Below are 27,999 nucleotides of genomic sequence, written 5' to 3' on the forward strand. Positions count from 1 at the left end.
TCTTTTGTTGGGTGATTGACAGATAAAGAATGATACACATTATGTGCAGACAATCTTTTAACTACAGGGACTACCACATGACAATGCCACATTATACTTCCGGAGTACTTAATAATTTGGCCAGGTATGGGAGATGAGTGCTGCAACTATTAATCTCAGGATGATAAAGTAATTTAGTCCACATTCAAGTGAGAATTGAATTGCAACATAAATGCATCTAGGAAAATGCAATAGATGAATGCCCACTGTAAACATCAACTCAAAAAATTAATTAAAGAATTTTGAATTATAATAACAAACACATGATTAATCATGATTGACCAAAACAAAATCCATGAAGAATATCTGCATAATAGTTTGACTTAAAAGGTTACTTGGGAAAGTTAAGATGGACTGAGTAACATCCAGCGAAACAAGCAAAATACCATCGCTATATTATTACACGGTAGCTTTTAAACTCATTACGTAATATCTTTTCGATGACTTAGGTTTCCGGACCAACTTACGCATCTCAACTACTACCGCGGATTACGTAATGTTGTTCATACATACATGTATTCACTATACATATAGAGGGTCTTGGACTCTTGGATTGAAGCAAATGAGTGTTCTGATTCAGTACACAGGAGTAAATAGTTTTTAGTCCAGTGGGGTTTCTTTTTCTTCTACTACTATCTCTTTTCCCTCTTTCTTTTCTTATTTGGCTTCTCTCCCCAGCTATATCTGACCAGAAAAGAACACACCAATGCTGAAACTTGTTCCCCTGAGCTCTGTTTGGTTTTGATTGGCTCAGAACCCACCAACAATAATCAAGAGAGAAAAAAAATTCCAATTAGTCAAACCGAAAACACATGTTCCTTTTTTTGTGACCCCATGGTTCTGGGATCTGGTTCAGTTTTGGGTTTGCTCACCTGATTGTATATACTTATAGATACACAGAGAGAGAGAGAGAGAGAGAGAGAGAGAGAGAGAGAGAGAGAGAGAGAGAGAGAGAGAGAGAGAGAGAGAGAGAGAGGTAGGTGAAGACTGGAGTGGCACAGAGTCAATGGCTTCTGTGCCAGAAAACCTCACAAAACAGCTTGCTGTTGCGGTTAGGAGTATCCAGTGGAGCTATGCAATTTTCTGGTCTATTTCCTCAAGACAACAAGGGTATCTTGAGCATTTCTAACCCTTCTCTAATTAATGCTTGTGCTTTTCTTTTTTTCCATTTCAAGAAGTAATCTTCAGATGCTTTTTTCCTTCACTTTCCCTTTCTTTCTAGTCATAATTTCTTTGTACTGGGGTTGTTGGTCTGGGATATTAAAAAATTATCTGCAATTAGGTAGTGTTTGTGGGTAAGTTACGTATTAAGTTACTCACCTCTTTTTAAATAATTTCTTTCTTTTGGAAAAAGATTTTTGGTGGGTTAAAGTACACTTTTGCTACTTCAAACTGGATTTTTTTTTCCTGACTGCAGTGTAAAAAACAGATTTTACACTTCCATCAGATTTTATTATGGTGTATTGAATATTCTCCTTGTGATCTTCTTAGGGAATGCAATTTTACTAATTTGATGGAGGGTTTTAGTATCTGCATTACCAGAATTAACTTGTAGGAAGTCAAAATTCTGATGGGTTTTTTTCCTTATTCCCCATATGAGCTCTGTTTGGTTGTGTTAACTTGATTCCAAGAATAATGGTTACTAACTTGGTGGTACTGATCAAATAGGGCATTGGAATGGGGTGATGGGTACTACAATGGAGACATCAAGACAAGGAAGACGATTCAAGCTGTAGAGTTCAACGCGGATCAACTAGGATTGCTGCAGAGGAGTGAGCAACTGAGAGAACTCTATGAGTCCCTGGCGGCGGGCGAAAGCAGCCCGCAAGCTAGGAGGCCTTCAGCTGCATTATCCCCTGAAGACCTGACCGATACCGAGTGGTATTACTTGGTTTGCATGTCATTTGTATTCAACATCGGCCAAGGGTAATTTTTTCCTCTTCTTTTTTTCACTTTTGCTATGAATTTGATCCTTTTCTGTCATGTTTGAAGTGTTCAAGTTGGCTCAGATTTCCATCTAGCAATTGGGGTTGGTGAGTTTCGTAGTCTTCATTGTAATAATGTAGCCTACCGGCATCATTTTTTTTTGCCAAAAGTTATTATCTAGAAAAGGGACTAATTTTGTTGGTGCTGCCATAAATGATTAGAGGATTGAAAGGGTAGGAGTTAAACGAGTGAATCTGGGGACCCTATAGTGCAAGGGTGCACTACAGGAGTGTAATGCAACATGCTTGGCGTCCAAAAGTGTTTTCAATTGTCCAAAAAGACTCTTCGCGGGAAGAGCACTCTTCCCACATAAAATCTTGTTTAAACCCGACCATTGATTGTTGAGATGGATGGCTGAGATGTTGCACTACACTGGAGATTGTCTGTTTGTTATCATCTAGAGTTTGGATGTGGTCATAAATTTTCTTGCCAAACCCATTTTGGGACCACTGAGAACTCCTTTTTGCTGAACCACTGCATTGATTGTTCACTCTGAGCAACAAATCCTCGTTTTACTCCAACAAGTCTCATCACTGATTATATCTAGTTGTGATGGTTATTTTTGGTATGCAGTGTTTGTTATGAGATTTTATTGTGGATGAATGTATCATGTATGTTAATTTCCAGGTTGCCGGGAAGAACATTATCGAAGGGCCAACCAATCTGGGTTTGTAATGCTCATTATGCAGATAGCAAAGTATTCAGTCGATCGCTGCTGGCAAAGGTAAAAATTTCCTATTTTCTTGGATCAAGATAAGTTACTGTGTAGAAAACTCTCTCTCTCTATTTTTTTCACGGAGCGCCTAACATGAACAAACTAACCACGTAAACTGAATGTTTCTTTTGTGTTCGTTTCCTTTTCAACTGCTGGATTTACGCCAACTATCGTGTGCAGAGTGCCTCTATTCAGGTACATTTTCTATTTTTTCCCCAAACGCCAATTTTATGAGAAGTTTTCTTGTGCACATTGTTCGTGTTAGCAGGGAACCTATAACATAATGAATAGTGGAATAGCCATCTCTTTCAAACTTAAAAAGGAAAAACTCCCAAAATGACAGCTATAATGTCACTGGCCTTTGATTCCATTGTTGCACTTTCATTACGGTTATGCAAATTTTACCAGAAAAGCTCTACATTTTTCATATCACTCGATTTACCAAAGCAAGAAAGATTCCCGTTTATTTGGACAAAGTCTTATCAAAACTAATTTCCTTCCCATTTTGCTTTGTGGTTTTTTTTTTTCCTCTTTTAAGTATGTTCTCATCAGATTGCCTGTTTTCAATTGCAGACTGTGGTGTGTTTTCCATTTTTGGGAGGTGTCGTTGAGCTAGGCGTGACTGACTTGGTAAGTTTGTGTCACAATCCTATGCAACATTTAGTTCGAATTGTTTTCTTTAGGCTCTTTTTGGAACGTGGATTTGTGCAGGGAATGACAGTGTTTGTTTCAAATTTTTTTATGAAGGTTCTTGAAGATCCTAGTCTCATTCAGCACATCAAAACATCCTTCTTGGAAACTCCATACCCGAAAGTTTCCAAGATATCGAATTCCTTCACAGGAAATGCAAACCAAGGCCTCATTGTTCATGCCAAGCTTGATCATGAAATTCTCGACACGAACCTAAATCCGGTATTTCAATGTGAAGACCTTGAAGTTTGTTCTCCCAATAACAGCTCAAACGGTTTCGGGATAAATCCTCAACCGGAGGAATCATTCTTGGTTGAAGGACTATACGAGGCAAATTCCCAAGTTCAAAGCTGGCAACTCATGGATGATGAAGTATGCAACGGTGTCCACAATTCGTTTAGTTCCAGTGACTGTATATCTCAAACTTTGGTTAACCCCGAAAAGGCCAGCCCTCTTCCGGATGAAATGACCAAAATAGGGCTTCAAGCCAATGATATCCACTACCAAAGTATCATCTCAACTCTTCTGAAGAGCTCCCAACACTTGATTTTGGGGCCGAATTTTCGAAATTCCAGTCAAGAATCCAGCTTTGTAAGATGGAAGAAAGGAGGTTTATTGAGTTTTCAGACTCCTAGGAGTAGAACTCCACAATTTTTGTTAAAGAAAGTACTACTTGAAGTTGCTCAGATGCATGGTGATCATATGTCTGAGTGCTCTAGAGAAGATAGTGGAAGAAAAGACGCGATATGGAGACCTCAGGTTGATGACATTGATTCGAACCATGTGTTGGCAGAGAGGAGAAGAAGGGAGAAATTGAACAAAAGGTTTTCGGTTCTTGGATCGTTGGTCCCTTCTACTAGCAAGGTACTTCAATCTAGAGTCCAAAATTGTGTTCCCTTGAGGCTGTGTTTTGATCAGGATTTGTTTAGAGGTTTACAGAGGGAAATCAGAATCTAAACCACACTATGGGACGAGAATGAAGTGAACAAGCCAAACTTCTTTCTATGGCTCCCTAGCATTTTGCTTTGTCTTAGGATGTACTTGGATCAATGATTTGGGTAAGGAACAGGAGATAGATAAGTCAAAGGATCTAACAATTCGCAACGGTTAGATCCTTCAACTTTTCAGTTTTCTTTGATCTTTCCTTCACCATATCCTTGATCCAAATACAACCATAAGAAATTCTTCCACAGATTTATGATCCAAACACGGCCTAAAGAAACGTGTCACTAGAGGTTTTGGCTCTGTTCATGCAGGTTGATAAGGTGTCTATACTTGACCATACGATAGAGTACCTAAAAGAGCTCGAGAGAAGGGTCAAAGAGTTGGATTCTGGCAGGGAAGTTTCAGAGCCAGAAGTAAGAACAAGGAAAACTCCAAAAGATAGCGCAGAGAGGACATCCGAAAGCTATGGACACAAGAAGAAGCCGTCAATAAACAAGAGGAAAGTTCGTGACATTGATGAGATAAAAGATCCTTATAATACAATTGTCAGTATAATTGAGAAGGAAGTTTTGATTGAGATAAGATGTCCCTGGAGGGAGTGCTTGCTCCTAGAAATTATGGATGCCATTAGCCATCTTCATTTGGACTCTCACTCAGTTCAATCAACCAACAGTGATGGGATTCTCTCCTTGATGGTTAAATCTAAGGTAAATTTGTCTATTCAGTTGACTCATTTTTGTTTCTAAGAGCAAGTCCACCAGTTGCTATATTGGCTATCAAAGCCAAATTTGACAGATTCTTGACAAAACCGATATTGCTGTAAAGTTGTGAAGTCATTTTCTATACAGAATCTGGCAGCAACTTTGGCTTTGCAAAATGGACCACATTAACCTACTGATTTGCTTCAACAAAATGAGATGGGTTTAATCTCATGGTCTGGAATTGAGATTGTGCCTAAATGTCACCAAACTGGTATTTTTTGACTTTTTGACATTTTACCAAGCCAAAAAATGGTTTAGGCAAAGTCATTTTGGCACCAACGGGTAAACGTGCTCCATGTGTCAGTCTATACGGTTCTCATTTTGGATTTTCTGTTCTTGTTTCATTCTCCAAGAAGGTTTGTACCAAGATTATTGTGTTTAAATTGCAGTTCAAGGGATCCTCATTTGCATCAGCAGGAGTTATCAGACAAGCAATTCAGAGAGTTGTTCGGAAGTTGTGAAGTTCATTGTCACATTGGAAACTGATGATTCCCAAACGAGGACCAATTACTTCCAAAAAATTGAACAAGGAGCCGTATGAGGTGAAAATCTCATGTAAGATTCTGGAGAGTGGCAATAAGGGTGACTTATCTGTCAACTTTTGGTTGTTTTGAGCTGTTCAAATGTGCTGCACTTGCTGTTTCATTTACTGTAAAATTATGTATTTTCTAGGATTACATTAGATCCCTAACTGTCAACAGAATTTGTTGTGGTTTAGTTTCTAGCAGAGCAGTCTAATAAAATGAAGGATTAGTTCGAGCTAATTAGTTAGATGATCCTTCAAAATGCCCTCCGCTCTCACTCCCGATCCTCGCACTGAGCTTGTGCTCTCAATCCTCGCTCTCACAGATTTTAGTAGTTTGATTAATATGCGTTTCAATGACGCTTTTCACGCTTGCGCTCCCGTTGATGTACACGCACGCGAATTATGTGACTTTGGTCTTGAGTTGTAACATTCCCATGACTATTATTCAAGTCCTTCTTGCATCATAGAGAGATTGACCCGACTTGGTCCTTGTTGGCAAAACATCATGTTCACAAGAGTGCATGCATTTCAATTTTTCAAAGCACTTTCAAAAAGAAGTTTTTATTTTAATAAAGCACTGAATGATGAGGAAGATTTGAATGCCTAATCTGCAAGAAAATATTGCATGCATAATGACTATGAAATGAGTACATAAAGGTGAGATGGACTATTTTCAATTTTATTAGGAAAAGGGCTACCCAGTGCTTGAGACTCATTAGAGCAAGAGACTCTTGTCAGTGCAGGATTGGATGTATGTGTATTATGTCAAGGAGTTATGATAGACTATGGCTATGCAATCATTTATCGGGGTGGCTTTTGAATCAAAACTCAAGTTTTTTCTTGACAAAAAGGGTGGATGAGGTGGCGGCCAACTATAGCAACCTTTTCATGGGCATGATAAAAAAAAAAATCGTAGACCTGCAGTGGGCCCCATGTGAGGCCAATCCCTCCTAAGTTCCTACAACCCCACCTTGGGCCAGTAGATCGCAACCAGGTTTCAAGACACGAGTGCGTGACGTCGGCACGCCTCAAACTTATAACCTCCTAAGCATAGACCTTGTGGAAGTGAACAGTTTAGCACTAAGTTTGTTGCGAATTGAAAACTAAATACATGGTCGTAATAAATAACAATACTTTGTGTTGTATCACAAGATTAGTTAAGGTACGCGTAAGCTGGCTTGGTCACCTAGTTATAAATAAATGAAAAAAAAAAAAAACTTTGTGTTAAGGGTAAGAGTTTTGCCCCATCATCTTGAAGGTTTTTCATTTTGTTAAATCTTGAAATTAGGTATTTATATAGCCAGCAAAAGCTTGTGATTGAACATTGCATGTGGAGTACTGAAGTTCCAAGTATAATGACGAAATTGGAGGGTATGTGATGTCATTTTCTCTCTAGAAGTAAAAGGTATATATTTCAAAAAGGAGCAGAGGAAAAAGGTGGGAAAACGTGTGATATAATGACGAAATTGGAGGGTATGTGATGTCATTATCTCTCTAGAAGTAAAAGGTATTTCAAAAAGGAGCAGAGGAAAAAGGTGGGAAAACCTGTGAAAATCCAAAGCACTTCCCTGTTTGATTGGAGGATCAAGCCAAATCCAAAGGTTGTCAGTTTTGTTGAGTATGAACTTCAACAAGAAAGCATGAATCTGGACTACCCCTTCCGCTAAAGTTTTTATTTTTTAGTAAGTATTTATTTTTTATTTTACGAGATAGGTCATTTTCACAATACATCAAATTTAATTAAAAAAATAAGTACTTATTTTCCATAGCAAAATGGGGCCTAAATTAATTTATTCTTTTTAAAATTATTTTATATTGTTTTTAGTAATTTTATATCAATATTTGATCGAAATATTTGACTTTTTAGATTTGTCTCAACGAGAGAAACAAATTAAGACATACGTATATATGGAACTTTCAGACAAATAAGGATACTAAAAATATCTGCATATTTAGACTTATTATTATCCCATGTGAACAATTTTTTTTTTAACTTTTTGGTCATAATTTTTCTACCTTTTTGACTCATCGTGTCGTAAAAATTTTCAAAAAAGTAAGCGAAAATAAACTAAAACAGCTAAGTTAGGCTAAATTTCAGAGTCTCTACAATGTCACCCTAGGGTGCCGTGTATTGTTTTAATGATGTTACTGTGAAATAGACTTCGTGTTAGATGAAAAAAAAAAGGAGTAGGATTGAGAACCGGATAGTCAGTGCAATTTCACGAGTTGAGCAAAAATAAACTAAAACTACTAAGTTAGGCCAAACTTCAAGGTCTCTACGATGTCACTCTAGTATGCCGTGTATTGTTTTAATGAGATTATGAAATGGATTCCTTGTTAGATGAAAAACAAAGGATAGGATCTAGAACCCGATAGACAGTGCAATTTCACGAGTTGAGTTCTTTTTACCCTAAACTTTAAGCATACTTTTCAGATCCTATTTGTCCCTTTTTTCCAGCATTCCAGTACTATTTGATGGGTGATTAAGCCAAATCTTTCTTATTTTAATCAGATTAAGCCAAATCTTATGTTCCCAGTTATTTTGCCCCCTCCAATATTGGCTATGATGATCCGTGAACTAGGGGAGGAAGAATAAGAAGTTAGCCCTAAGGGATTGGCCGGTTAAGGCCTAAGATTTAGGCGTTTGCTTTCTCATAAGATTTCATATTTGAAATATATCATGTGCTATTAACTCTTTCCGGGTCGGTTCATACATAGCTTTAATTTGGATCCCCGCAAATGGACGGTGGAATTGATCTCCAAGATTGGTCGAGATGTGCGTAATCCATCCCTTTAAGTTAGCAGAAAAGTTTTTAACTTCAAGTCGCTATTGCGTGTTTTGATTATTTTATTAAATAGTGATTAATGCAAAAGTCTTCTTGTTTTCTTGTGAATAAAGCTATTTAGTTCAGATTCTCTTTCACTGGATTTCTCAATCCAAATAATTCTAGAAAAGTTTGGTGAGTTCCAATTAATGTCTCCACAGTGGCTTTGAATTTGAAATTAAAATTGAAATTTTCTCATTTTTCCTCCCCTAATTTTATGGAATGATTATTTTGATCAGACAGAAAAGATACCACTTGGGCCAATAATTTCCCCCCCATTAAAAGCATTTCTTGTCCAGTATCATTCATCGAATCTGTCCAAAAAAAAAAAAAAGTTTCTTGTCAAAGATGAAACAGAAATAAAAACAAGAGAAAAAACAGAAACCAAAAACCAATGCCCTCAAGATTCTGTTCATCCACGGAATTATGAAGATGACAGCCATGAAACACAAATGTTCCACCTTTTTATTTATTTATTAGTAATAAACAGATGTCCAGGCTAGCTTGCACACACCTCAACTGATTCCGGGATTCTAAAGTTCATGACCGGACGAACCCTCCAGTGGGCTTGAGGTTTGGAATGTTTGGCCTTCGTGTGATTAGAACATACGACTTCATGGAGGAGAAACACTTATTTGCTTTCTCATGTTCACTTGGCCAAATCCCACGGGTAACAAAAAAATGGTCCCCTTCAAGTTCAAATCCTCATCAACATAATTGATGCCAAAATCTCTCCCATCTCATCAAACAGGTTTCTTCCAGTCTCTTCTAATCAAATTGTGGAAACCTGGAACTTGGAATTCAGTTGTTTTTCTTATGAGAAGAATGACAATAAATTTATTAGTATAACAAAAATTCAATAGACAAAAATACCCACCTCAATAAGACCACAGAGCAAAACTATTGCACACAAAAAAGAGAGGACCAAAAGCACAAACGGGCACCTCCATCGATGTAATCGGCAATGAGAAAATCATCTAGATGCACCAACCAAAAGGATGAAAAGGCGACCGGCGGCTTTGTGGGCATTAGTTGCAGTCTTGGTTAGGGTTTGGGGTTTGGGCAAGGCTTATATTGTCTACGGGCCTGCTTTTTTGGGTTTGGGCTGTTTTTTTTTATCTGAGAATTATAGGCCTTTTAGGTTGTTTGAGCTTTACGTATATCAATCTGGACATTTTGAGGCCCATTGGATGTTATTCGAGGTTTGCCCCCTTTTTTCAGGCTATGCCCCTCAGGTGTTTGGGTCCCGGCTCTTTATCCAACCTTTGGTTGAATTCCCTCCTCTCTTCCCAACTTTATTAAGTTTCTTAATAAATTTTTGTCGTTTCAAAAAAAAAAAAGAAAGATGAAAAGGCGAAGGTCCAAATGGGAATATGTATGCAACCGGTAGATGATGAGTTACAGACGGTTGTCGCCGGCAGCACTACTGGGTGCTTCCGGTTTGGGCCTAACGGCAATGATAATGGGTCTCCGGGTCTATCCGTCTCATTCCTTCGACGCCTCGGGTGATTCTTTGTTGGATCTGTGATTTGACCAAAACTTTCAGAGATGACCAAAGCTTTCAGAGATTTCTCTTGTAGGTTTTGTCGGTGCGAAGATCGTCGAGTGGCACCGTTTGGTGTTGGTGGGGTTGCTTGGCGACCTTGTGGGCGGCGGTGATTTGGGTGGAGGTTGGGGCTGCTTTTGTTGGGCTTTTTCGGTTGCCGTCATTTCCCTGTATTGTTGCAAAGTGTTTCGTTTTATGGGATGGTTCTTAAGGTAGTTAGCAGCATGGAATGAGCGGGCTGGTTTGATCTCGATTGTAATACATTTCATTCGTCATGAGGCATGAGGCCTTGTACTTTTTATCCTTTTAACCTCTGATTAATAAAAATTTTCTTTGCTGTTAAAAAAAAGAAAAAATAAATGAAATAAAATCGGGCTTAAACTAACATAAGAATTAAATATGCATCAACCAAAAATTCATGACTAATGAAAAAAATTACATCAGAAAATACGCTGCTATAAGATGGGGAGTAAGTTAAAGGATAATTGAGGGGACTAGTTAGCTTGGAATCCAGGTAAGATAGCTATCGTAAAAGTTGTCCTTATTGGTTATAATGCTATCAGTATCCATATAATTGATTACACAAAGGCCTTGTTTGATTCGTGGATTAATCTCAAGACTGTTAATCCCATCTTTTTTGGGTCACAAATCAAACGAGGCCAAAGAGAAGCAACAAGTCCGACATATTGATTGCACAAAGAGAGTACCTAAGTCTGCAAAGTCGAGAGCCTCAATTGCCCCATAATTATCAAGTCTTACCGACAAAACTTGGAACTTAAATTACACTACAAGTAAATGTAACACAAAATATGTTCATCACTTTCGAATTTTGAATTTTGAATTTTGCACTAGAAACTGAAACATTCAAATAGAGCACCGACAAAAAACGAACCAACTGTGCTCGGAAAGTAAAATGATATTACGTTATACAGAATTTTTATAATTCGAAGCAATGTCATACAAAAATTCATTACCTAGCCAGAGCTAAGTATACTTGTTGTCTAGAGAGCAGACTCCAATACATTCTCAATTCCCCTGCCTGGTTCTGTTTTTTGCCCTCCTCACCGAATTGGGAAGACAAACATTCCATATACCCGCATCCTTTACTCATTTTCCAGCTAGCTCAAAGCACCCGGCATGATATCACTCCCACTCGATTGTTGAAGGCGGCTTTGATGTGATGTCTTGAACAACTCGGTTCACGCCCCGAACGCTATTGCAAATCTTTCGGGCCACATCGTCAAGGAACTTGTGTTCAAAATTGTACCTGAAATACCCCATTTCCAAAGACAGGAAAAAGGCACATATGAGAATAGCTACTAACCACCACCGATGGATGCAGATTAAGGGGGTGAATAATGCAGAAATGGATATACATTTCCGATGCAAATTTCCCATATTCTCATGCACATATCCAGGTTATCCACCACTCATTTAGTGGTGGTTAGCATTTCCCTTACAGCAAAGCTGAATATTGAGTAAAGGAGAATATAGGTTAACTTCTACGTTAACCTCTACAGGAACCAATTTTCTCATATCACTAGGCCTCTTTAAGGAAAACATGAATAAAACTAAAAACCAATCTAAAGACACTAGTTCACCATGTGAGCAATAAATCAATCACGCCAAATAGCTCCCGGACCAACTACTAAATCCTTTCAATAAATAAGATGAGCAATAGGGAAAAGCAATAACGAGATTTCATGTTCCACACATTGGTTACCGAAAAAGGGGAGATGTCAAGTTAAACACCCTAATCTCTTTCACAAGATGCAATAATTATGAATGATGAAAATACATGTCAAAGAAAAAGAACAATAAGAATTAAGAAACATGCACAAAAATATTCACCCTCACCAGTCTGCAGTCATTCCATCTTGACTTGTAACTGCTCTAAGGGCAACAACATGAGAATGTGTTCTTTGATCTCCTTGAACTCCAACTGATCTAATCGGCAAAAACACAGCAAAAGCTTGCCATATAGAATCATAAATACCAGCATCCTTGATTGACTGAATGAAGATCTCATCCACCTGGAAAATATTACAAGATCTAAAAGATAAGAACATGAGGTTGAACCATGTCCACAAAGGGCAAGAGTCATGTACCAAGTACGAAAATCCCATACCTGACGGAGGATCTCCAAGGCATTTCCTTCAGTAACATCACCCAAAACTCGCACTGCAAGGCCGGGCCCAGGGAAAGGGTGGCGTTTAAGAAATGACGTAGGAACCGCCAAGATCTTCCCCAATTCACGGACCTTTGAAATAAGAATAAGCAATCAACACAACCATGCATCACTTAAAATATACTCACTCCCCATTTTTGTTTGTCCATTTTCACTATTCCAGACATCCCCCAAAAAACGTCTACATGGTCTATATTATTCTTTTTATGAGTATGAATTTATTCTCCTACGAATTGAGATACTTTTATGAGCAATTTTTTTAAGGAATTTATACGTGAAAGTAGGTTATTCCTTGATCCGATTAACTGGCATGATTGCCGAAAATGGACAAATAAAATGGGATAGAGGGAGTACCTTTTTTGGCGGTAGGATATAAAAATATCATAAAGTTGCAAGGAATCAAAAGCAAAAAAACCTCATCCTTGAAAAGAAGTTTAAGTGGTTCAATGAGCTTCAACTTCATGTCCTTGGGAAGCCCTCCAACATTGTGATGGCTCTTGATTGTATGGGAATGGGTTCTTCCACTTCCTGGGGGCGGGCAAGATTCAATTACATCTGGATATAAAGTTCCTTGGACCAAGTACACAGCTTTCTTGCCTAAGTCACGCTCCAAATGTTTTGCGAAATCATCAAAGATGCAAATGAACTCCTTTCCAATGATTTTCCTCTTCATCTCAGGATCAACCACGCCTTTCAGCTTGCTAAGAAATTGCTCTGTCGCATCAACACAAGTAACAGGTAGGTGAAGATCACGCTCAAAAGTTTCCATCACACGTTCTCTCTCCTTGTACCTACAGGAAATAAATACCACCATCTGAATTCAAGAAGGAATTTTGTTAATGGAAGGTTTAACAGGCATAAGCATTTAAGAAAGTACTATTCCTTGTCCATGCATGTCTACGAATAATCTTTCTAGGTCATGCCATACACCATCCCACTCCTACCTCAATAAACCATTGTCAACAAAAACACAATGAAGCCTATCTCCAATCGCCTTATGAACAAGGGTGGCCGCAACTGTGGAATCCACACCCCCAGATAATGCACAAATCACGTGATCTTCAGGGCCCACCTTGCCTTGGATAACTTTAATTTCTTCATCAAGTACATCTTCCATCTTCCAGCCCGCGGTTACTCCACAAACGTCAAAGAGGAAATACCGCAGAGTTTCCATCCCTTCTGGAGAATGTGTCACCTGCAAAATGTTTAAAAAAAATCATAGTATAGAACAAAGGGCAAATGTATATACCAATATGCACCATTCCATCAAACACAATATTTTAGCAAAACATACTTATGCATGTGTCAAACCAAAAAGAGTTCTTTCTTATCTGATACTTTTGCACCAATGTCAACTAAATTAATGGCATATACCAAGCTATTCTCGAAGTTGAAGACACAAATCACCTAATTTGACAAAGGGAATATTATCACACTCCTCTGGCCATAAAGTCCATTCTATATGTAAGTGGAGCAAATTGTACTTGCACACATGTTTCCTACTTTAACCCTTTGCCCAGCCCTCTTAGACTTAGCGATGCTGGGTCTAGTTTTTGGGTGGTTGCTCTAACATCATCTTGTTAGCCCCTTGGGGCGTGTATTGAGCCCATGGTACATCTTCCATTTTTTGGTTAATATAAGCTTAACCTACCCGGAAATGAAAACATATTTCTAACCCCTCAATGATTTAAATAAGCATCCATATGGAGGGCTATAAAGCTCCCAATTAGCAGACAATAACACAAGCATAAATAATTGAAACAGAATTCCTCGATCACTTGCTTTTTTATATAAAAACAAAGAAGAATATCACTAATATCATCAATAAGATGGAGTCTTGCCCTTGCCTCTGCCAAACAATAGTGGTACAAGACCCCTACTAATTGACACAATTATATCCAATTCTCTCTCCAAACACCTTTACAGTAATGGAATCAAGCTTGGAGAATAATCACAAATCCAACCTCTTTGGCAGCAGAAATACTTGAAGGCATGTATTTCCTGGCACGTCCTTATTAGAAGCATCGATAGGGTATAACCCCTCATTCAGCATGAGGAGTACTTGTGAGGGTATGTAGTGATAGAAAACAGAGAAACAGAGACGGAAAATACTGATATTATTTCTGAATGAATTACAATGAGGTGAGTACATCTTTAAATAGAGTAAAGCTATGCCTAAGAAAGGAAGATTACAAGATTTGATTACGATATGATTACCCTATGATTACGATATGATTACCCTATGATTACGCTATGATATGATTACGATATGATTACCCTATGATTATGCTATGATTTGATTACGATACATGTCCTAAAATAGCATATTACAAGAAGATACAGAATATATATTCTAGATACAGAATATATATTCACATGTAGGTGCTTAAAAAGGGTCATAGGTGGAGAATTGGAAGGGGGTCTAAAATCAGGGTGTGGCCAGACCCATCGATCCCAAGCACTTCTCCCTTTAAAACTACAGAATATGGTAGTGAAGGACCTCATTTGACAACAATACTGGGGTCTGGAAGGAACAGCTTATCTGTGAATGTGATCTTCTCATCCCTTTTGAAGCTGATGGATATGAAGCATTCCAATATGTATCCTGGGAATTGAAGACAACTTAACGGGGCATTTCACTGAGCAGGGAACTTAGACCATGGAGTCTGCTTACATGGTGGCAAGGGGCATTGCATCTTCAGCAGCCTCAACTTATGACTTGGATAATCTGAGATCTTACTGGAAAAAAAAAACTGGAATTCGAAAATTCCGAACAAAAAGTAAATTGCTTGCATGAAAGGCACGTTTGGGGATCCTCACGGTGAAACACAAGCTTGTTCAAAAAAGTTTAATATTCAGGATTGATGTATCATGTGTGGAAGGGCACCGCCGCACCGAAGAACAACATACATTGCCTAAGTGAATGTGAGATCGCCAATAATGTTTGGGGAGCTTGTGGATTCAAGGATTTGCATTTGTTTGAAGAAAGGGGTATCTCTGGGCTATGGGCAATCCAGATTAAGAGGGTTGGTTCCGACAACATGTTAGATCTCTTTTCCATTGTGTCTGGGGAAATATGGTTAAGTAGGCAATGACAATTTTTGGAGGGGCTAACAAGGAGCCAATGATGTTGCGAAATATGCAGCTAGCTACCGGACAGAATTCTAAATTGTATCTCAAAGGACTGCAGTATCATCCCAATATCTTTCTGGCTCATGGAAAGTTCCAAATGAAGGTGAGTTCAAAATTCTTTTTGACAGGGGCTGCATTAAGGATGGTTTTCTGGGATTTGGGGTACTGGTGCGAGAATCAGCTGGAGATATCATAGCTGCTTGTAAGGATAATTGGATTTTATGATATTCACCATAAAAGCCTTAGGTGCTTGGAAAGGGGTCATTCTTGGTAAGGATCTGGGCCTGAGAAGAAAACATGTAGAGAGACTCCCTAACAGTTATAAAGTCCTCCTGCCTATGCTGATTCCGTTTGTCGATGGTCCTGCATTACTACTACTGCCATTCGGAGTATCCCAATAAGTCTTCGGAACGAGAACTTCTCAGATATTGGGGCAATTACAGAAGACGTACAACTCGAGCTTCCGTTTTTCAAGTCCTGTTTTTGCTCGCATGTACAAAGTCAAGGTGACAGTGTAGCTCATGCATTGGCTATGAATAGGATGGCCATCAAGACTCAAGATTGAAGGTCGGGGCAGTGTGATTTTCCTCATTCTGTCTTCTTTGGCTCTAGGTGAGCTTGATCTCATGTATTTTCTTTACAGTCGTTCCACCATTAAAAGAAACCATTCCAGCAATCATCCCTGCGAAAATTAATACTTTGCCACACGAAACATGAAGTATATTGAACACCAACTCTGATTCATTCCATTTTCATTCATTATTGTCACTTCGACTAAGTATTCTTAACAATCCATGACTATGTCCATATCAGCAAGTAAGCACTTCTACTACAACATCTAGTTAGAAATAAACCAACTAAACCACCAAACTTCAAAAACAATTGAAAACAGAGCAGCATATAAGCAGGGGCAGTCCCAAGGGGGTACCCGGCCCCTGCACAACTCCAAATATTCTTGCCTATTGTACTATTTTTCAGGTTAATTAAGAAAAATGCTATGGAATTGCCCCCTGCAAGTCTATTGAGTGAAAAAAATTCTTAAAATTTATGTATGTGTGGGGTAAAAATCTCTAAAATTTCAAATTATCAATCATTTTTTAGGTTGCATGTATAAAATTAAACGGTGTCTAAGCATATACATACAATATCGTCTCTTCTTCGTACCTCGCAAGTAGCAATATGTACTTATAAGATAAACTTACTATTATTATTAATATAAAAATACATGTGATTCGGCCCCTCCTAGACACAAATTCTGTGTCCGTCACTGCATATAAGGCAAATCAAATGAATGAAAGACCAATTACCTCCGGATGATACTGAAGCCCATAAAACCGCCTCCCGGGACACTCCACTGCGGCCACCGTCCCCTGCTGACTCCTTGCCACCACCTCAAACCCATCAGGCAACTTCACTGCCTCATCCCCATGGCTCATCCAAACAACCTGCTTATCACCAATTTTCTTGGACCCACCAAACAACCCACAAGCCCTCTCCACCTCAATCTCCATCCTCCCATACTCCTGCTTCTCCCCAACCCTAACACTCCCACCCAGCCTCTCCACAATCAGCTGCAACCCATAACAAATACCTAAAACAAACACGCCCTTAGACTCCACGTACTCTATGAACTCATCTGGGAAACAGGGCGCGTTGGGCGCGTGGACCGAGTGGGGGCCACCGGAGAGGATGATGACACGTGGGTTTAGGTCCGTGATGGATTTGAGAGGGGAGGTGCCGGAGATGCAGAGGGAGAAGATGGAGAGGGAGCGGATGCGGCGGGTGATGAGGTGGGTGTACTGGGAGCCGAAGTCTAGGATGAGGACTAGGCTTGTTTGGATGGACTGAGGGTCCATGGTTGTGGTGTGGTGGGGATGGGAATTTGGTGGTGGCGGAGAGAGGAGGAGAGAGAGAACTAGGGTTTTGGAGTGTGGTTATTTGAGTGGAGGAAAAGGGAACTAGGGTTTTAGTTAGTGGGTTTGGCGGGAAGGAGACCGAAATAGTACGAGTATCTGCTAAAGGGGTGCAAAGCGCTTTTCAAGAGATTATCCAACCCTGTTGACTAAGGTCAAACTGATTGAGCTCGATTAAAGCCTATTTCAGATTAATTCATCTCGTAAACAAACTAAATTTGAAAACTTATGCTCGTTAAATTTTGAGATTAACTTCAACAATAAGCTAGTCGGCGGACCATCGAGTAACTGCTTGTAAGTTTCATGTAAACTTCCACGATAAGTTCCCATCAAACCTTCACACTCTTCATGCCAGGATATAACAGTAAAAATGTCATTCTGAATTACGATGGGGCAAACCTAGTCCAATGGAAAAACAAAGGTTGTCGAGGCTGTGAGAAAACAAAGTTCGCAGGCACAAGGTTAGAGTTTGCGGCCGCATAGTTGGAGTTTGCAGGCACAAGGTTCGAGCTCGCGATCACAGGGCATGAGTTTGGGGCCATGGATACGAGTTTGCGGCCACAAGGTTTGAGTTCGCGGCCACGTTGTTCGAGCTTGCTTCCACAAGGTTGGAGTTCGCAGGCACAATGTTGGAGTTCGTGGACACGTGTATGAGTTTGCGGGTACAATGTTAAGAGTTTGCAGCCTCAAGGTTCGAATTCGAGGCCATAGGGTATGAGTTCGCGGCCATGAGTTGGAGTTTGTGGCCATGTAGTTGAAGTTTGCGGCCACAGGATTCGACATCGCATCCACAGTGTTGAATTTGCCCTTAAAGGTCATCCGAATCACTTAGGAAGAATTCCAAAACAGTTAAACACTAACCACTAGTTAACTTCCAAGCCCAATCCCAACGATTAAAAACTGGTTGCAAGTTCTCTGTAAAACCCCCCAACTCTATCTCTTCACCCTTAAACCCTCACAATCCCCCCACAGACCCCTCCCCTGCCCTCTACAATGCAACTCCCCTTCCTCTCCGCCCCTTTCTCTCCTCTCCCTCTCTCTCTCCAAACCCACCTCCCATTCTTTCCCAAACTCAGAAACCCACCATTTTTTCCCCAACTCAAACCCTCCCCCTCCCCCTCCCCCTCCCTCTCTCTCCTGAAACCCCGGCCCCCAGCCGCCATCGGCCCCGACGGCACGTTCCACCCGTACCCGTCCGACGAAGACCCGCCCGAGGCCGAGGAAGACTCCATGCACGGCGTGTCCAGGTTCCAGCAGGTCGCGCGCCAGGCCGACAGGGCAAGGAAGGCCCAAGAAGAGCGGGCTGACAAGGAGCAGTCGATATTCCTCACAGCCATTACTGACGAGGAGGACGCCCCCGATGATCCCGATTTCGAAGATGAAGGTGGTGATTATTCTGTTAGATGTTTTTGTGATTTGAAATTTTCATTTGATTGTTTGTATGTGCACATAAAATTGATTCGGGTCTCTAGGCATGCCCTCTCTGACGCCTTTCGGCTTTGATTTGAGGGCATGGTTCCACAGCAAAACGTCGCTAAGCTCCTCGGTTCTTGGAGGTATAGGGGTCACTGTTTCGGTGGTATTCTGAGAGCAGCCACTTTGTGCATATATTACCAAAAGGTTGACTAGATGGGTTTTGTTATTGTTGTTGTTGTGTTTGTGTGGTAGCTGTTAATTTAGGTTTACTAAATGAATCAAGCTGCTTGAGTTTGAGCTCATGTTGGCTTGTTAAAAGTTTGTTCTACATGGGTTCGTTGCATTAACAAGCTAAACTCGAAGATTTATTGAATCTCATTGAAATTGTGAACCAAGCTTGAATAAGCTACTACTTTGGCTCATTCGACTTATGATGTATATAAAAACTCGAGATCGGCTCGTTTAAAGCTCGTTTGAGATCGACTTATCTCATAAACAAGCAATGTACAAACAATTTTTTGACGCTCGTTGAATTTTCAAACCAAGCTTAATCAACTGCCCGCTCGGCTTGTTCGCTCATTTATCACCCCTAGATGTTATTTGGTTTTACTGCATTTATAATTTTATAATTGTACGTTATTGTTAGAGATGGTGATTCTGTCAGATATTTTGTGATTTGAATTTCATTTGATTATTTCCATGGTAGCTATAATTTGATCTTGCAGGATTTTGTAGTTGTACTAAATTGTAGCAGTTTGGGTAATTGAAAGTTGGAAAAGAGTTGCAAATTTCAATACAACTCCTATAGCCACAATTTTTTTTAATCAAAGCTGTAATTGCATTGTTGTCTGTCTTTGGTTATTTTAGTTTACCGAAATTTTCTAATAATTTTTCCAACAGTTTCTGGGGATGATAGGTTTGCTGATATTGATAAGGCTATTGCTTTGAAAAGGAAAGAGTTTGTTGAACAGGGTTTATTGAAAGCTAACCCCAAGAAAGTGGGATTGGTTAAGCCACTTGAGGAGTTGGAGCCTGATGAAGTGATTGATTTGGATGAAATTGAGGAGTTACAAGGGCTCACTGTGATTCCAGCTGATGGGGATGATGAAGAGGGAGAGAAATTGGAGAATGAGGTGAGTTCTGATTCGTCATTCGATATTGATTTTGATAAGATTGATAAAAGTCTAAATGTTAGGATTGTCGATCCCAAGTTTAAGATGACATTAGCTGAGCTTTTAGATGAGAGTAAAGTAGTACCCATCTCGGTTTACGGTAATTTAGAGGTTGAGATTAGTGGGATCCAACATGATTCAAGGTTCATTGAGGCTGGGGATTTGTTTGTGTGTTGTGTTGGGATGAAAACCGATGGGCATTTGTATCTAACTGAGGCTTGTAAGAGAGGTGCAGTTGCTGTCGTAGCTAGTAAAGAGATTGATTTAGAGGAGAAATTGGGGTGTAAAGCTTTGGTCATTGTAGAAGATTCAAATGCGGTGCTACCAGTATTGGCGGCAGCTTTTTTTGGTTACCCGTCTACGAAAATGTCTGTGATAGGGATTACCGGTACGAATGGGAAGACGACCACCGCGTATTTAATAAAAGGGTTGTATGAAGCAATGGGATTGAGAACTGGGATGTTCAGCACTGTGGCATATTATATCCATGGAGATAACAAATTGGAGTCGCCAAGTACGACTCCAGATTCTGTTTTGATTCAGAAGTTGATGGCGAAGATGGTGCATAATGGGACAGAAGCAGCTGTGATGGAGGCTTCATCTCATGGACTAGCGCTAGGGAGGTGCAATGAGGTTGACTTTGACATTGCCGTTTTCACAAATTTGACGAGGGACCATTACGATTTTCATGGGTCTGAGGAGGAGTATAGGGATGCCAAGGCCAAGCTGTTTTCACGAATGGTGGACCCAGAAAGACACAGGAAAATCGTCAACATTGATGATCCGAATGCAGCTTTTTTTATTGCAGAAGGGAACCCAAATGTGCCTGTTGTGACCTATGCATTGGAGAATAAAGATGCTGACGTTCATTCTTTGAAATTTGAACTATCTCTGTTTGAAACCCAGGTTTTGGTAAAAACGCCTGATGGTTTATTGGAGATTTCTTCAGGGTTGCTTGGCAGACATAATATATACAACATTCTTGCAGCTGTTGCAGTTGGAATTGCGGTTGGAGCACCTTTGCAGGACATTGTTAGAGGGATTGAAGAGGTTGATGCAGTTCCTGGTAGGTGTGAGTTGATAGATGAGGGACAAGCATTTGGCGTGATTGTGGATTATGCTCATACTCCTGATGCATTATCTAGACTACTTGATTTTGTGAGGGAGCTTGGACCAAAAAGGATTATTACCGGTATGCTTCTCTCTCTCTCTCTCTCTCTCTCTCTCTCTCTCTCTCTCTCTCTCTCTCTCTCCAATAAAGCTGTCATTGAAAGACAATCTATGGAAAGACAATCTATGGTCTGTGCCATTTTTTTTTCTTTTTAGCAGAGTTGTGGGTTGTCCCTTCAATACCAAGTCACAACCTACGATTTTGCACTAATTTTTTTTTTCTTCATTTGGTTTGAAAATAGTTTGTTCCTCTGAGTTTGTGTCAATGTTCCTTAGTTTTCTTGTATTGGATGCTTCAATCTGGATTAATTTATTTGAAAGACTGAGAAAAGCAAAACTCCTGAACTAGTGTTAAGCTTTTCTTCAAGAGTTGAGAATTGTGAATGCTGCAACCTCGATAATGCGCAACGATTTTCAATTATTCACATAAGTGCCACATGTTATGAACTTGGAATGTAGAAGCAGTCAAGTAGTATTGAGATGTTGAGAAATTTGGAAATTGATTAGAAATGAAACGGTTTGTGAGATGGTAAGTGTAGCAACTATAGAGGAGAAGTTGAGGAAAAATAGGCTAAGGTGGTTTGGGCATGTCTATCGTAGATCAGGAGATGCAGTAGTTAAGAGAGCGGATAGGATAGCTTTGGATAGCAATGCTACGGGGAGGGGTAGACGTAAATTGACATTAGATGATGTTGTGTGCAAAGATATGAGTATGATGGGTTTGTGTGAACAAGTGGCCCTTGACAGAGCTCAATGGAGAAAAAGGATTCATGTAGCCGACCCCAAGTGATTGGGACATAAGGCTCGGTTTGGTTTATTGGAAGGCGTGTAAAATCCTTTCTTTACATAAACTTAAGTTGTCCTTGAGCTTGGTCCTGATGGCTGCTATGTTTACCCTTTTTGGCTGTGGAGGAAGGAAAATAACAGGTTATAGACACTTGTTGAATATTGTAAACATGTCCGCCTTTATTCTTTACATGTGCTGTCTTGGTGTACTTAAGCATTTGCTGTCTTGGTGTACTTCAACAAGAAGTTTACTGCTGCAGTGAAAAGTCCATAATATGTGTTATTACTTATCCACGTCTAACCCAATTTTCATGCTTTCTGTTAAGTTATTGGTTGTCCTGGTGAGAGCGACAGAGGAAAGAGACCAATGATGACAAAGATTGCAACAGATAAAAGTGATGTGACTATCTTGACGTCTGACAATCCAAAAAAAGAAGATCCATGTATGTATTGCAATGCCATTCTACACTACGGATTTTCCACCATCAAAGTTGAAGTATAGTTGGTTTTCATTATGCTTGTCTATGTATGGTTGGTCTTACATAATTACATTATTCCTAAAATTCCATTTCTTGGTTCTTTTAGAAGCCTTAACATACTGAGGAAAGCAACATTTTCGCCACCGCCTCTTGGGGTGGATAGTGGTGGATTGATAGTTCTGCTATGGTTCACATAGGAATATTTTGTTTGGCACTTCATGGTTATCTGTGTCTGTGTGCGTGCACATGCGCATGCAGAGGTATGATTTTGTTGGAAGTTACTATTGTAGGATAATGCTGACTTGTAGGCCAAAGCTTGATAGCTTGCTAATTCCTGGTTGTTCCATTTTTACCAGTGGACATCTTGGATGACATGTTGGCTGGCGTAGGATGGACTATGCAGGATTACTTGAAATATGGAGAGAATGATTACTATCCACCACTTAAAAATGGGCATAGGCTTTTTCTGCATGACCTAAGAGAAGTAGCTGTACGTGCTGCTGTTGCCATGGGTGAAGAAGGTGATATGGTTGTAAGTCTTCACAACCCCATTTTGCTTCTCTTATTAACTCGTGCAAGGGCGTACTGGATTCTGTGGTTTTTGGAGATACATGTGTTTTTCGTAAAAAAAAAAAGGTAGCTTCTAGTAAGTGACACCTGTGAAGATTTCGAGAAATTCTACGTTGTTTGGTCAATCTATAAAGCTCAATAAGTGTGCATCGCAGTAGCTTGACAAGTTTTGTTACAATTTTTTATTGGTAAAGATGTTGCATTAGAACAGTTACATTGCTGGAAATATGTGGCATTTCCCCATTTCATGTGAAAGTTGTGTTGAATAGATTTGTAGAACTAGAAATATGAGTAAATGAAATTGTGGATGACTCATTGAATGACCCCACTGAAACAAAACCTGGGCTATGCCATTGCTTGTATTAGTACCACACTAAGTAGGAGGAAAAGTAACTTAAAACCAATGGGAAGGAGAGAACTCGAGGAACCAGTTTGAGTTTCCAAAATCATTTTCACTGCAATGAAAGTCAAAATTAGAACGACATCTAAAACTGTTCCCTTACTTACATGAGAAACAGAGTGTAGAAATGAGTTTATTTATGGATATTTTGTAGGGTTCTGTTGTACTAATATGACAAGGAACTTAGCCATATTTGTGTCCCTGTGGGGATTTTGGTGAGTCGGTCACTGTTATTAGTTTCTGTTATAAGTAAATGGGAGGTCTCTTTTCCCTAGCCTAGCACTTATGGATGGATATTGTTTAGATTAGCTTGCCTACGCATGCAAAATTGACTGTTTATGTGACTCTTTATCTGCTGCAGGTGATTGCTGGTAGGGGCCATGAAACAATCATGCTAGAAGGCGATGACTGGGACTTCTTTGATGACCGAGAAGAGTGTAGAGATGCATTGCAGAATGTCGATGAGCTTCACAAAGCTGGAATTGACACTAGTGAATTCCCATGGCGGTACCGTCTTCTTCTCTTCTATTGCTAACATAAAGGTTCTTGTGTCATGACTATTGGCTATGTAGCATGGACATTTTGTCGGAGGTGACGTACCAGTGTGGGACACTTGTCGCCTTGTTGGACACCAACACTCCTCCGGACACATGTCCAAGGTGTCCTAATTTTTCTCAAAGTTTGGACACTCCAGGGGCACTCTAAAATTTGCTATGGACACTCCTAGGACACTGGCAAATCAAGTCGGAGGTGTTCAAACGAAACAATAGTCTCTTATTGAAACTTAGGGAAGTCTTCTTTTTTGTGTGTGTGTGTGATGAATGATGATTTACTAATTATAAAGTGGCATAAATGGTATAAAGAATTTTTGTTGAAATACTTCTGTCAATGGTTGTAGTGATGAATATGGTGAAGGTATATACGGCGTTACGTGTTTACAATCAGATCCTCTCTCTTTTATCCCAGATTTTTATTCATCTTATACCATACATATATAGTTTCAAAAGGTGTCCCCAACATGTCGTGTCCTCCAATTTTTTCGAATTTACGTGTCAGAGTGTCGGTGTCTTGTGTCCGTGCTAACATAGATTATTGGTATGCTGAAAAGAACTTCCTACCTTCTATGTGTTATATATCTTTATTTCTGATTAACCGCTTGAACAATATCAGAAAAATAGTTCGAGAAAGTAGAATCTTTTTAGTATTGCAGTCAGTTAACTATGAAGTGCATCACATTTTAAATTTATCCTTGTTTTGGTTTGGTGTGGATGGAGGAAATCAAAAAGCTTCTAGTGTTATTACCTCTTGTGATATCATGCACGCAACATGAACTTATATTCTCATTGTTGTTGGTGTGGATGTTAGTCGTGTGCAATAACCTTGGACTCCTGTTTACACCCATTTTTGGCCAAAATTCAGAAAATCAATTTGTGGTTAGAAGAAGGCCTTGAATGAAGGTCTTAGGCGCTAAAAAGCCTCATGAACGGTCATCCACGAAATCGGGCCGATTTGAACGCCACTGATCGAGTTGAGTTTTCAAAGGCCTGGGCCAAATTATGCCTAAGATTTCGTTATCACAAGCCCAAGCCCAAGATTGGTCGAAGACTTGGGTTGACCCACTAGATCTGAGTGTTTTATCCAGGCCTATGCCAGTTCTTAGAAATAATAAGGCCTTCTAAGTGGGCCTAAATCAGTTAAAGCCCAAGTTTTCTTTCCAAATTTGGGCTCGCATGGCTTACAAAGAGAAGAGGCCTATGATGCTCCTCAAGTTCAGGCCCAAGTAATAGATGGGCCTACTTCTTAAAGAAAACGTCACCTATGGCCTTCAGTTGGCAGGGAAAAGGTCTCAAGCTGCTCACAAGCAGCTCAAAGGCCTAGAATGTTCTTGTTGGGCAGATCTAGGTAAGCTGCTTACAAGCAGCTCAAGGTCTGAGTCTTTACTATCCTTTAGCATGAAGCAAGGCTTGGGACACGTGGCAACCATGCATGGAGACAGCCCAAGCAGCTCACAAGCAGCTTAGGCCTGGACAAGCAACTCAAAGGCCTCTATCTAACATCACATAAGCTGCTCACAAGCAGCTCAACCAGGCCTGCGTTTTTGGCCTTGGTGGGCCCAAATATCCCTTTTTTATAAACATCCATGCTCACAAGCAGCTTAAAGGCCTCAAGCTGCTCACAAGCAGCTCAAAGGCCTAGAATGTTCTTGTTTGGCAGATCTAGGTAAGTTGCTTACCAGCAGCTCAAGGTTTGAACTGGTGGGACCCCATTCTTCAGCATGATGCAAGGCCAGGGACAGGTGGCGTACATGCAGCCCTTGGAGCTGTTGGTGAATGACTCATGCAGACCTAAGCAATCTGCACACAAGCAGCTCACTCAGGTCTGGTTAATCTTTTGTTTCTCGATTCTTCTTTCATAAGGAATCAAGATTAGAGGATTTAAGGGCCCACAAGAGATAGAGGACCAATAAAATGGTAGGAAGGCCTGGAGAAGTATTGGTCTTCAGCAGTGGTGGGCCCAGAGGATGTCCAATCAAGTAGTAGCTTGAGTGTTGAAGCAGCTCAAAGGCCTGGATGCTGAAATTCCTTTTGCTCTTTTACAAAGTTTTATGCAGAAAATGAGGATTTTTCAGGCTTTGGCCATTTTCTTGGAGTGAAGAGCACGTTTTGGTCAAAGAACAACCCTTCATTGGAGCATTTCGAAGCTGCTCAAGCCTAAGCCTCTGCTAGAAGGCCACATGGCAGCCATGCATGAAGGCCTGTGGAAGCAGCTCAAGGCCTGGAAGCATTGCTTATAAATACCAGAATTGATGGCCTTGGCAATGGTCCCCGACCATCAAGCCCCCGGCTTATGCACCTACATTTTCATTTCTTTCAAGCATTACTTCAATTATCTTTACTTTCCCGCAAAGCATTTTATCTTTCAGCCCAATCTAGCCCAGCCTAGATTTTATTTCCTTTCATTTCATTGTACCTAAACTTCGTTAAACCGTTAATGAAGTTCATTTACCTTATCGTTCAGTCCTATTTTCTTTTCTTTCCATTTTTCACACGGTTAGGAAATTCTAAGTCCTTATCCCGACAAGGCAAACCACGAACCACATACGGCCTCACCCCTTAGGTCGTACGCAATCGCTCAATACGAAGTCAGATTTGAGGCATTCAGGCCTTAGCACGAATTTGGACTGCAATCCAGTCCTGGTATGAGGCATCCAGGCCTTGATACGAATTTGGACTGCAATCCAGTCCTGGCACGCCCGCATCAGGCCTAGAACTGCCCTACTCGCTGTTCCTAGGCCAATTTTTACATTTTTCGGAAGAAACAACTCCTTACTATAATTGCTTATATTATGAAATACCCTTCAGGTTCCTAGACCACTTTCCAATCACCTTTCCCACTGGAGAAATGTTGTCCACATTAGACTTTAGAACAATGCACGTTAGTTTATGCAAATATGCGGTCCCAAGTTTTTTTTCAGACCAAGTTTACGCAATATCTATTTGCTGCTACTTACTATGTAGTTAACTACCGTTGTTTCAAAAAGAACAGATTCGATGCTTAATGTGCTTGGATATTCATGTCTTCTCTCGCCTATGTTGCTGCAGGTTACCGGAAAGTCATTGATATGGTATACAGAGGCGTTGAGAAATCTTGAGGTTAACCTAAGGCCAGGCGAATTTAACCCGGTACATGGAGGAGAAGCAGGGGTCCGTCAATTCGGATTCATTCAGCGAAGCTGAAATCAGAGAACATGTCCATTTTAAGGAAATTGGAAGGGCCTTGCTCTGAAAATGATGGTATGAAAATTTTATGTTGTTACGTGTTTCATGAACTCAGGAAATGGGTTACTTTCTTTTTCAAGTAAGAACTCACCCGTATTTCTCACTGGACTTGGTAATGTTAAAACGAGGGGAAAATTGCAAAATTGGATGGAATACATTGCCCTGGAAAAGAAAAAAGCAAAGATATATAGGGATGTGGTTGCACAAGTGTATTAGCCTATATACGGAAGAGTCCCATTGGGGTCACTTCTCAGCTGAATGCTATCCCTCTGGCTTTTCTTACCCGAGACAACACGTTAACAGAGATAAACCATGGTGAATAATTTCTCTCGATACTTCTGGAAATGCGCTTTCTTATAGTCTTTTCCCTCAACAGGTTGCCGGGGCCCTTGATGCTGAATGACGCTGCTGGAGTTGAAAGGGGAGCAACTACACAATGACCCTAGACTGGGATTGACGCTGCAGTTTTGTATGAGTATCTGGAACATTGTATCTTTTGTAAATTTAGTCTGTTGAGTAGCCAAGTTGGATACTTAATTTGGTTTAATTTCAGTGGGGGAAGATGGTTTGTGAGGCTCTCTACCACCATAATAAATTGATTGCTAATCTGAAGAAGACATCTCAAAGTCTAAACTGCTATAACCACATGCTGTTTTTAGTGTTTGGGAAGGACAAAAAACAAAGTGAAAGTTCAACATACTAGACTACGTTTTTCTCCCCTTTCTTTGATGGGATGATAGGTTAGAAAGTGAGGAAAATTCAGTGAGCTATACGTGTATTAGTTTCATTTGTGTATCATTTTCCTTTGCTTTAGACAAAACTTTACTTGAGAAATGGGAATCATAAATCCTGCAGGGCACTTCCTGTAGTGCACCCAGCAGGGCACAATCACGTCCGTCCACGAGTTTTTTCAACAATCCAGATTTAGAAGTTTCAAATTTGGAGCGTTGAAAACACTTGT

The 27,999-nt window shown here is 40.1% G+C and overlaps 3 protein-coding genes across 3 annotated transcripts; 2 read left to right on the forward strand and 1 right to left on the reverse strand.

Moving 5' to 3' along the window:
* The first annotated feature begins 592 nt into the window (after positions 1-592).
* On the forward strand, positions 593-5,904 carry LOC131316547 (transcription factor GLABRA 3). Its single transcript, XM_058345953.1, has 9 exons — positions 593-917; positions 986-1,149; positions 1,708-1,965; positions 2,653-2,749; positions 2,921-2,935; positions 3,314-3,370; positions 3,488-4,294; positions 4,687-5,082; positions 5,526-5,904. The coding sequence occupies exons 2-9, from the start codon at positions 1,046-1,048 to the stop codon at positions 5,595-5,597; spliced, it is 1,806 nt and encodes a 601-aa protein (XP_058201936.1). The 5' UTR covers positions 593-917; positions 986-1,045; the 3' UTR covers positions 5,598-5,904.
* Positions 5,905-10,792: 4,888 nt separating this feature from the next.
* LOC131316132 (uncharacterized) lies at positions 10,793-17,358 on the reverse strand. The gene is made up of 6 exons (XM_058345409.1): positions 16,661-17,358; positions 13,166-13,416; positions 12,637-13,012; positions 12,162-12,293; positions 11,891-12,066; positions 10,793-11,300 (listed from the first exon to the last, which is right to left on the reverse strand). The coding sequence occupies exons 1-6, from the start codon at positions 17,207-17,209 to the stop codon at positions 11,177-11,179; spliced, it is 1,608 nt and encodes a 535-aa protein (XP_058201392.1). The 5' UTR covers positions 17,210-17,358; the 3' UTR covers positions 10,793-11,176.
* Positions 17,359-18,212: 854 nt separating this feature from the next.
* On the forward strand, positions 18,213-27,737 carry LOC131316303 (UDP-N-acetylmuramoyl-L-alanyl-D-glutamate--2,6-diaminopimelate ligase MurE homolog, chloroplastic). Its single transcript, XM_058345629.1, has 7 exons — positions 18,213-18,650; positions 19,583-21,046; positions 22,137-22,253; positions 22,646-22,821; positions 23,621-23,766; positions 26,862-27,053; positions 27,415-27,737. The coding sequence occupies exons 1-6, from the start codon at positions 18,260-18,262 to the stop codon at positions 26,878-26,880; spliced, it is 2,313 nt and encodes a 770-aa protein (XP_058201612.1). The 5' UTR covers positions 18,213-18,259; the 3' UTR covers positions 26,881-27,053; positions 27,415-27,737.
* Positions 27,738-27,999: the final 262 nt, after the last annotated feature.

This window comes from Rhododendron vialii, chromosome 2a (assembly GCF_030253575.1).
Source record: "Rhododendron vialii isolate Sample 1 chromosome 2a, ASM3025357v1".
Classification (NCBI taxonomy): Eukaryota; Viridiplantae; Streptophyta; class Magnoliopsida; order Ericales; family Ericaceae; genus Rhododendron; species Rhododendron vialii.

What these genes read in the sequence shown, in the direction of transcription:
- LOC131316547 (XM_058345953.1), top strand. Translation starts at nt 1,046, where the DNA reads ATGGCTTCTGTGCCAGAAAACCTCACAAAACAGCTTGCTGTTGCGGTT. An exon ending in ATTTCCTCAAGACAACAAGG is followed by an intron (nt 1,150 to 1,707) that starts GTATCTTGAGCA and finishes CTGATCAAATAG; the next exon opens with GGCATTGGAATGGGGTGATG. An exon ending in TGGTCCCTTCTACTAGCAAG is followed by an intron (nt 4,295 to 4,686) that starts GTACTTCAATCT and finishes CTGTTCATGCAG; the next exon opens with GTTGATAAGGTGTCTATACT.
- LOC131316132 (XM_058345409.1), bottom strand. Translation starts at nt 17,209, where the DNA reads ATGGACCCTCAGTCCATCCAAACAAGCCTAGTCCTCATCCTAGACTTC. An exon ending in GTTGACAATGGTTTATTGAG is followed by an intron (nt 13,013 to 13,165) that starts GTAGGAGTGGGA and finishes TATTTCCTGTAG; the next exon opens with GTACAAGGAGAGAGAACGTG. An exon ending in AACTTCTTTTCAAGGATGAG is followed by an intron (nt 12,294 to 12,636) that starts GTTTTTTTGCTT and finishes CTTATTTCAAAG; the next exon opens with GTCCGTGAATTGGGGAAGAT.
- LOC131316303 (XM_058345629.1), top strand. Translation starts at nt 18,260, where the DNA reads ATGCAACTCCCCTTCCTCTCCGCCCCTTTCTCTCCTCTCCCTCTCTCT. An exon ending in ACCAAAAAGGATTATTACCG is followed by an intron (nt 21,047 to 22,136) that starts GTATGCTTCTCT and finishes CTTTCTGTTAAG; the next exon opens with TTATTGGTTGTCCTGGTGAG. An exon ending in GTGAAGAAGGTGATATGGTT is followed by an intron (nt 22,822 to 23,620) that starts GTAAGTCTTCAC and finishes TATCTGCTGCAG; the next exon opens with GTGATTGCTGGTAGGGGCCA.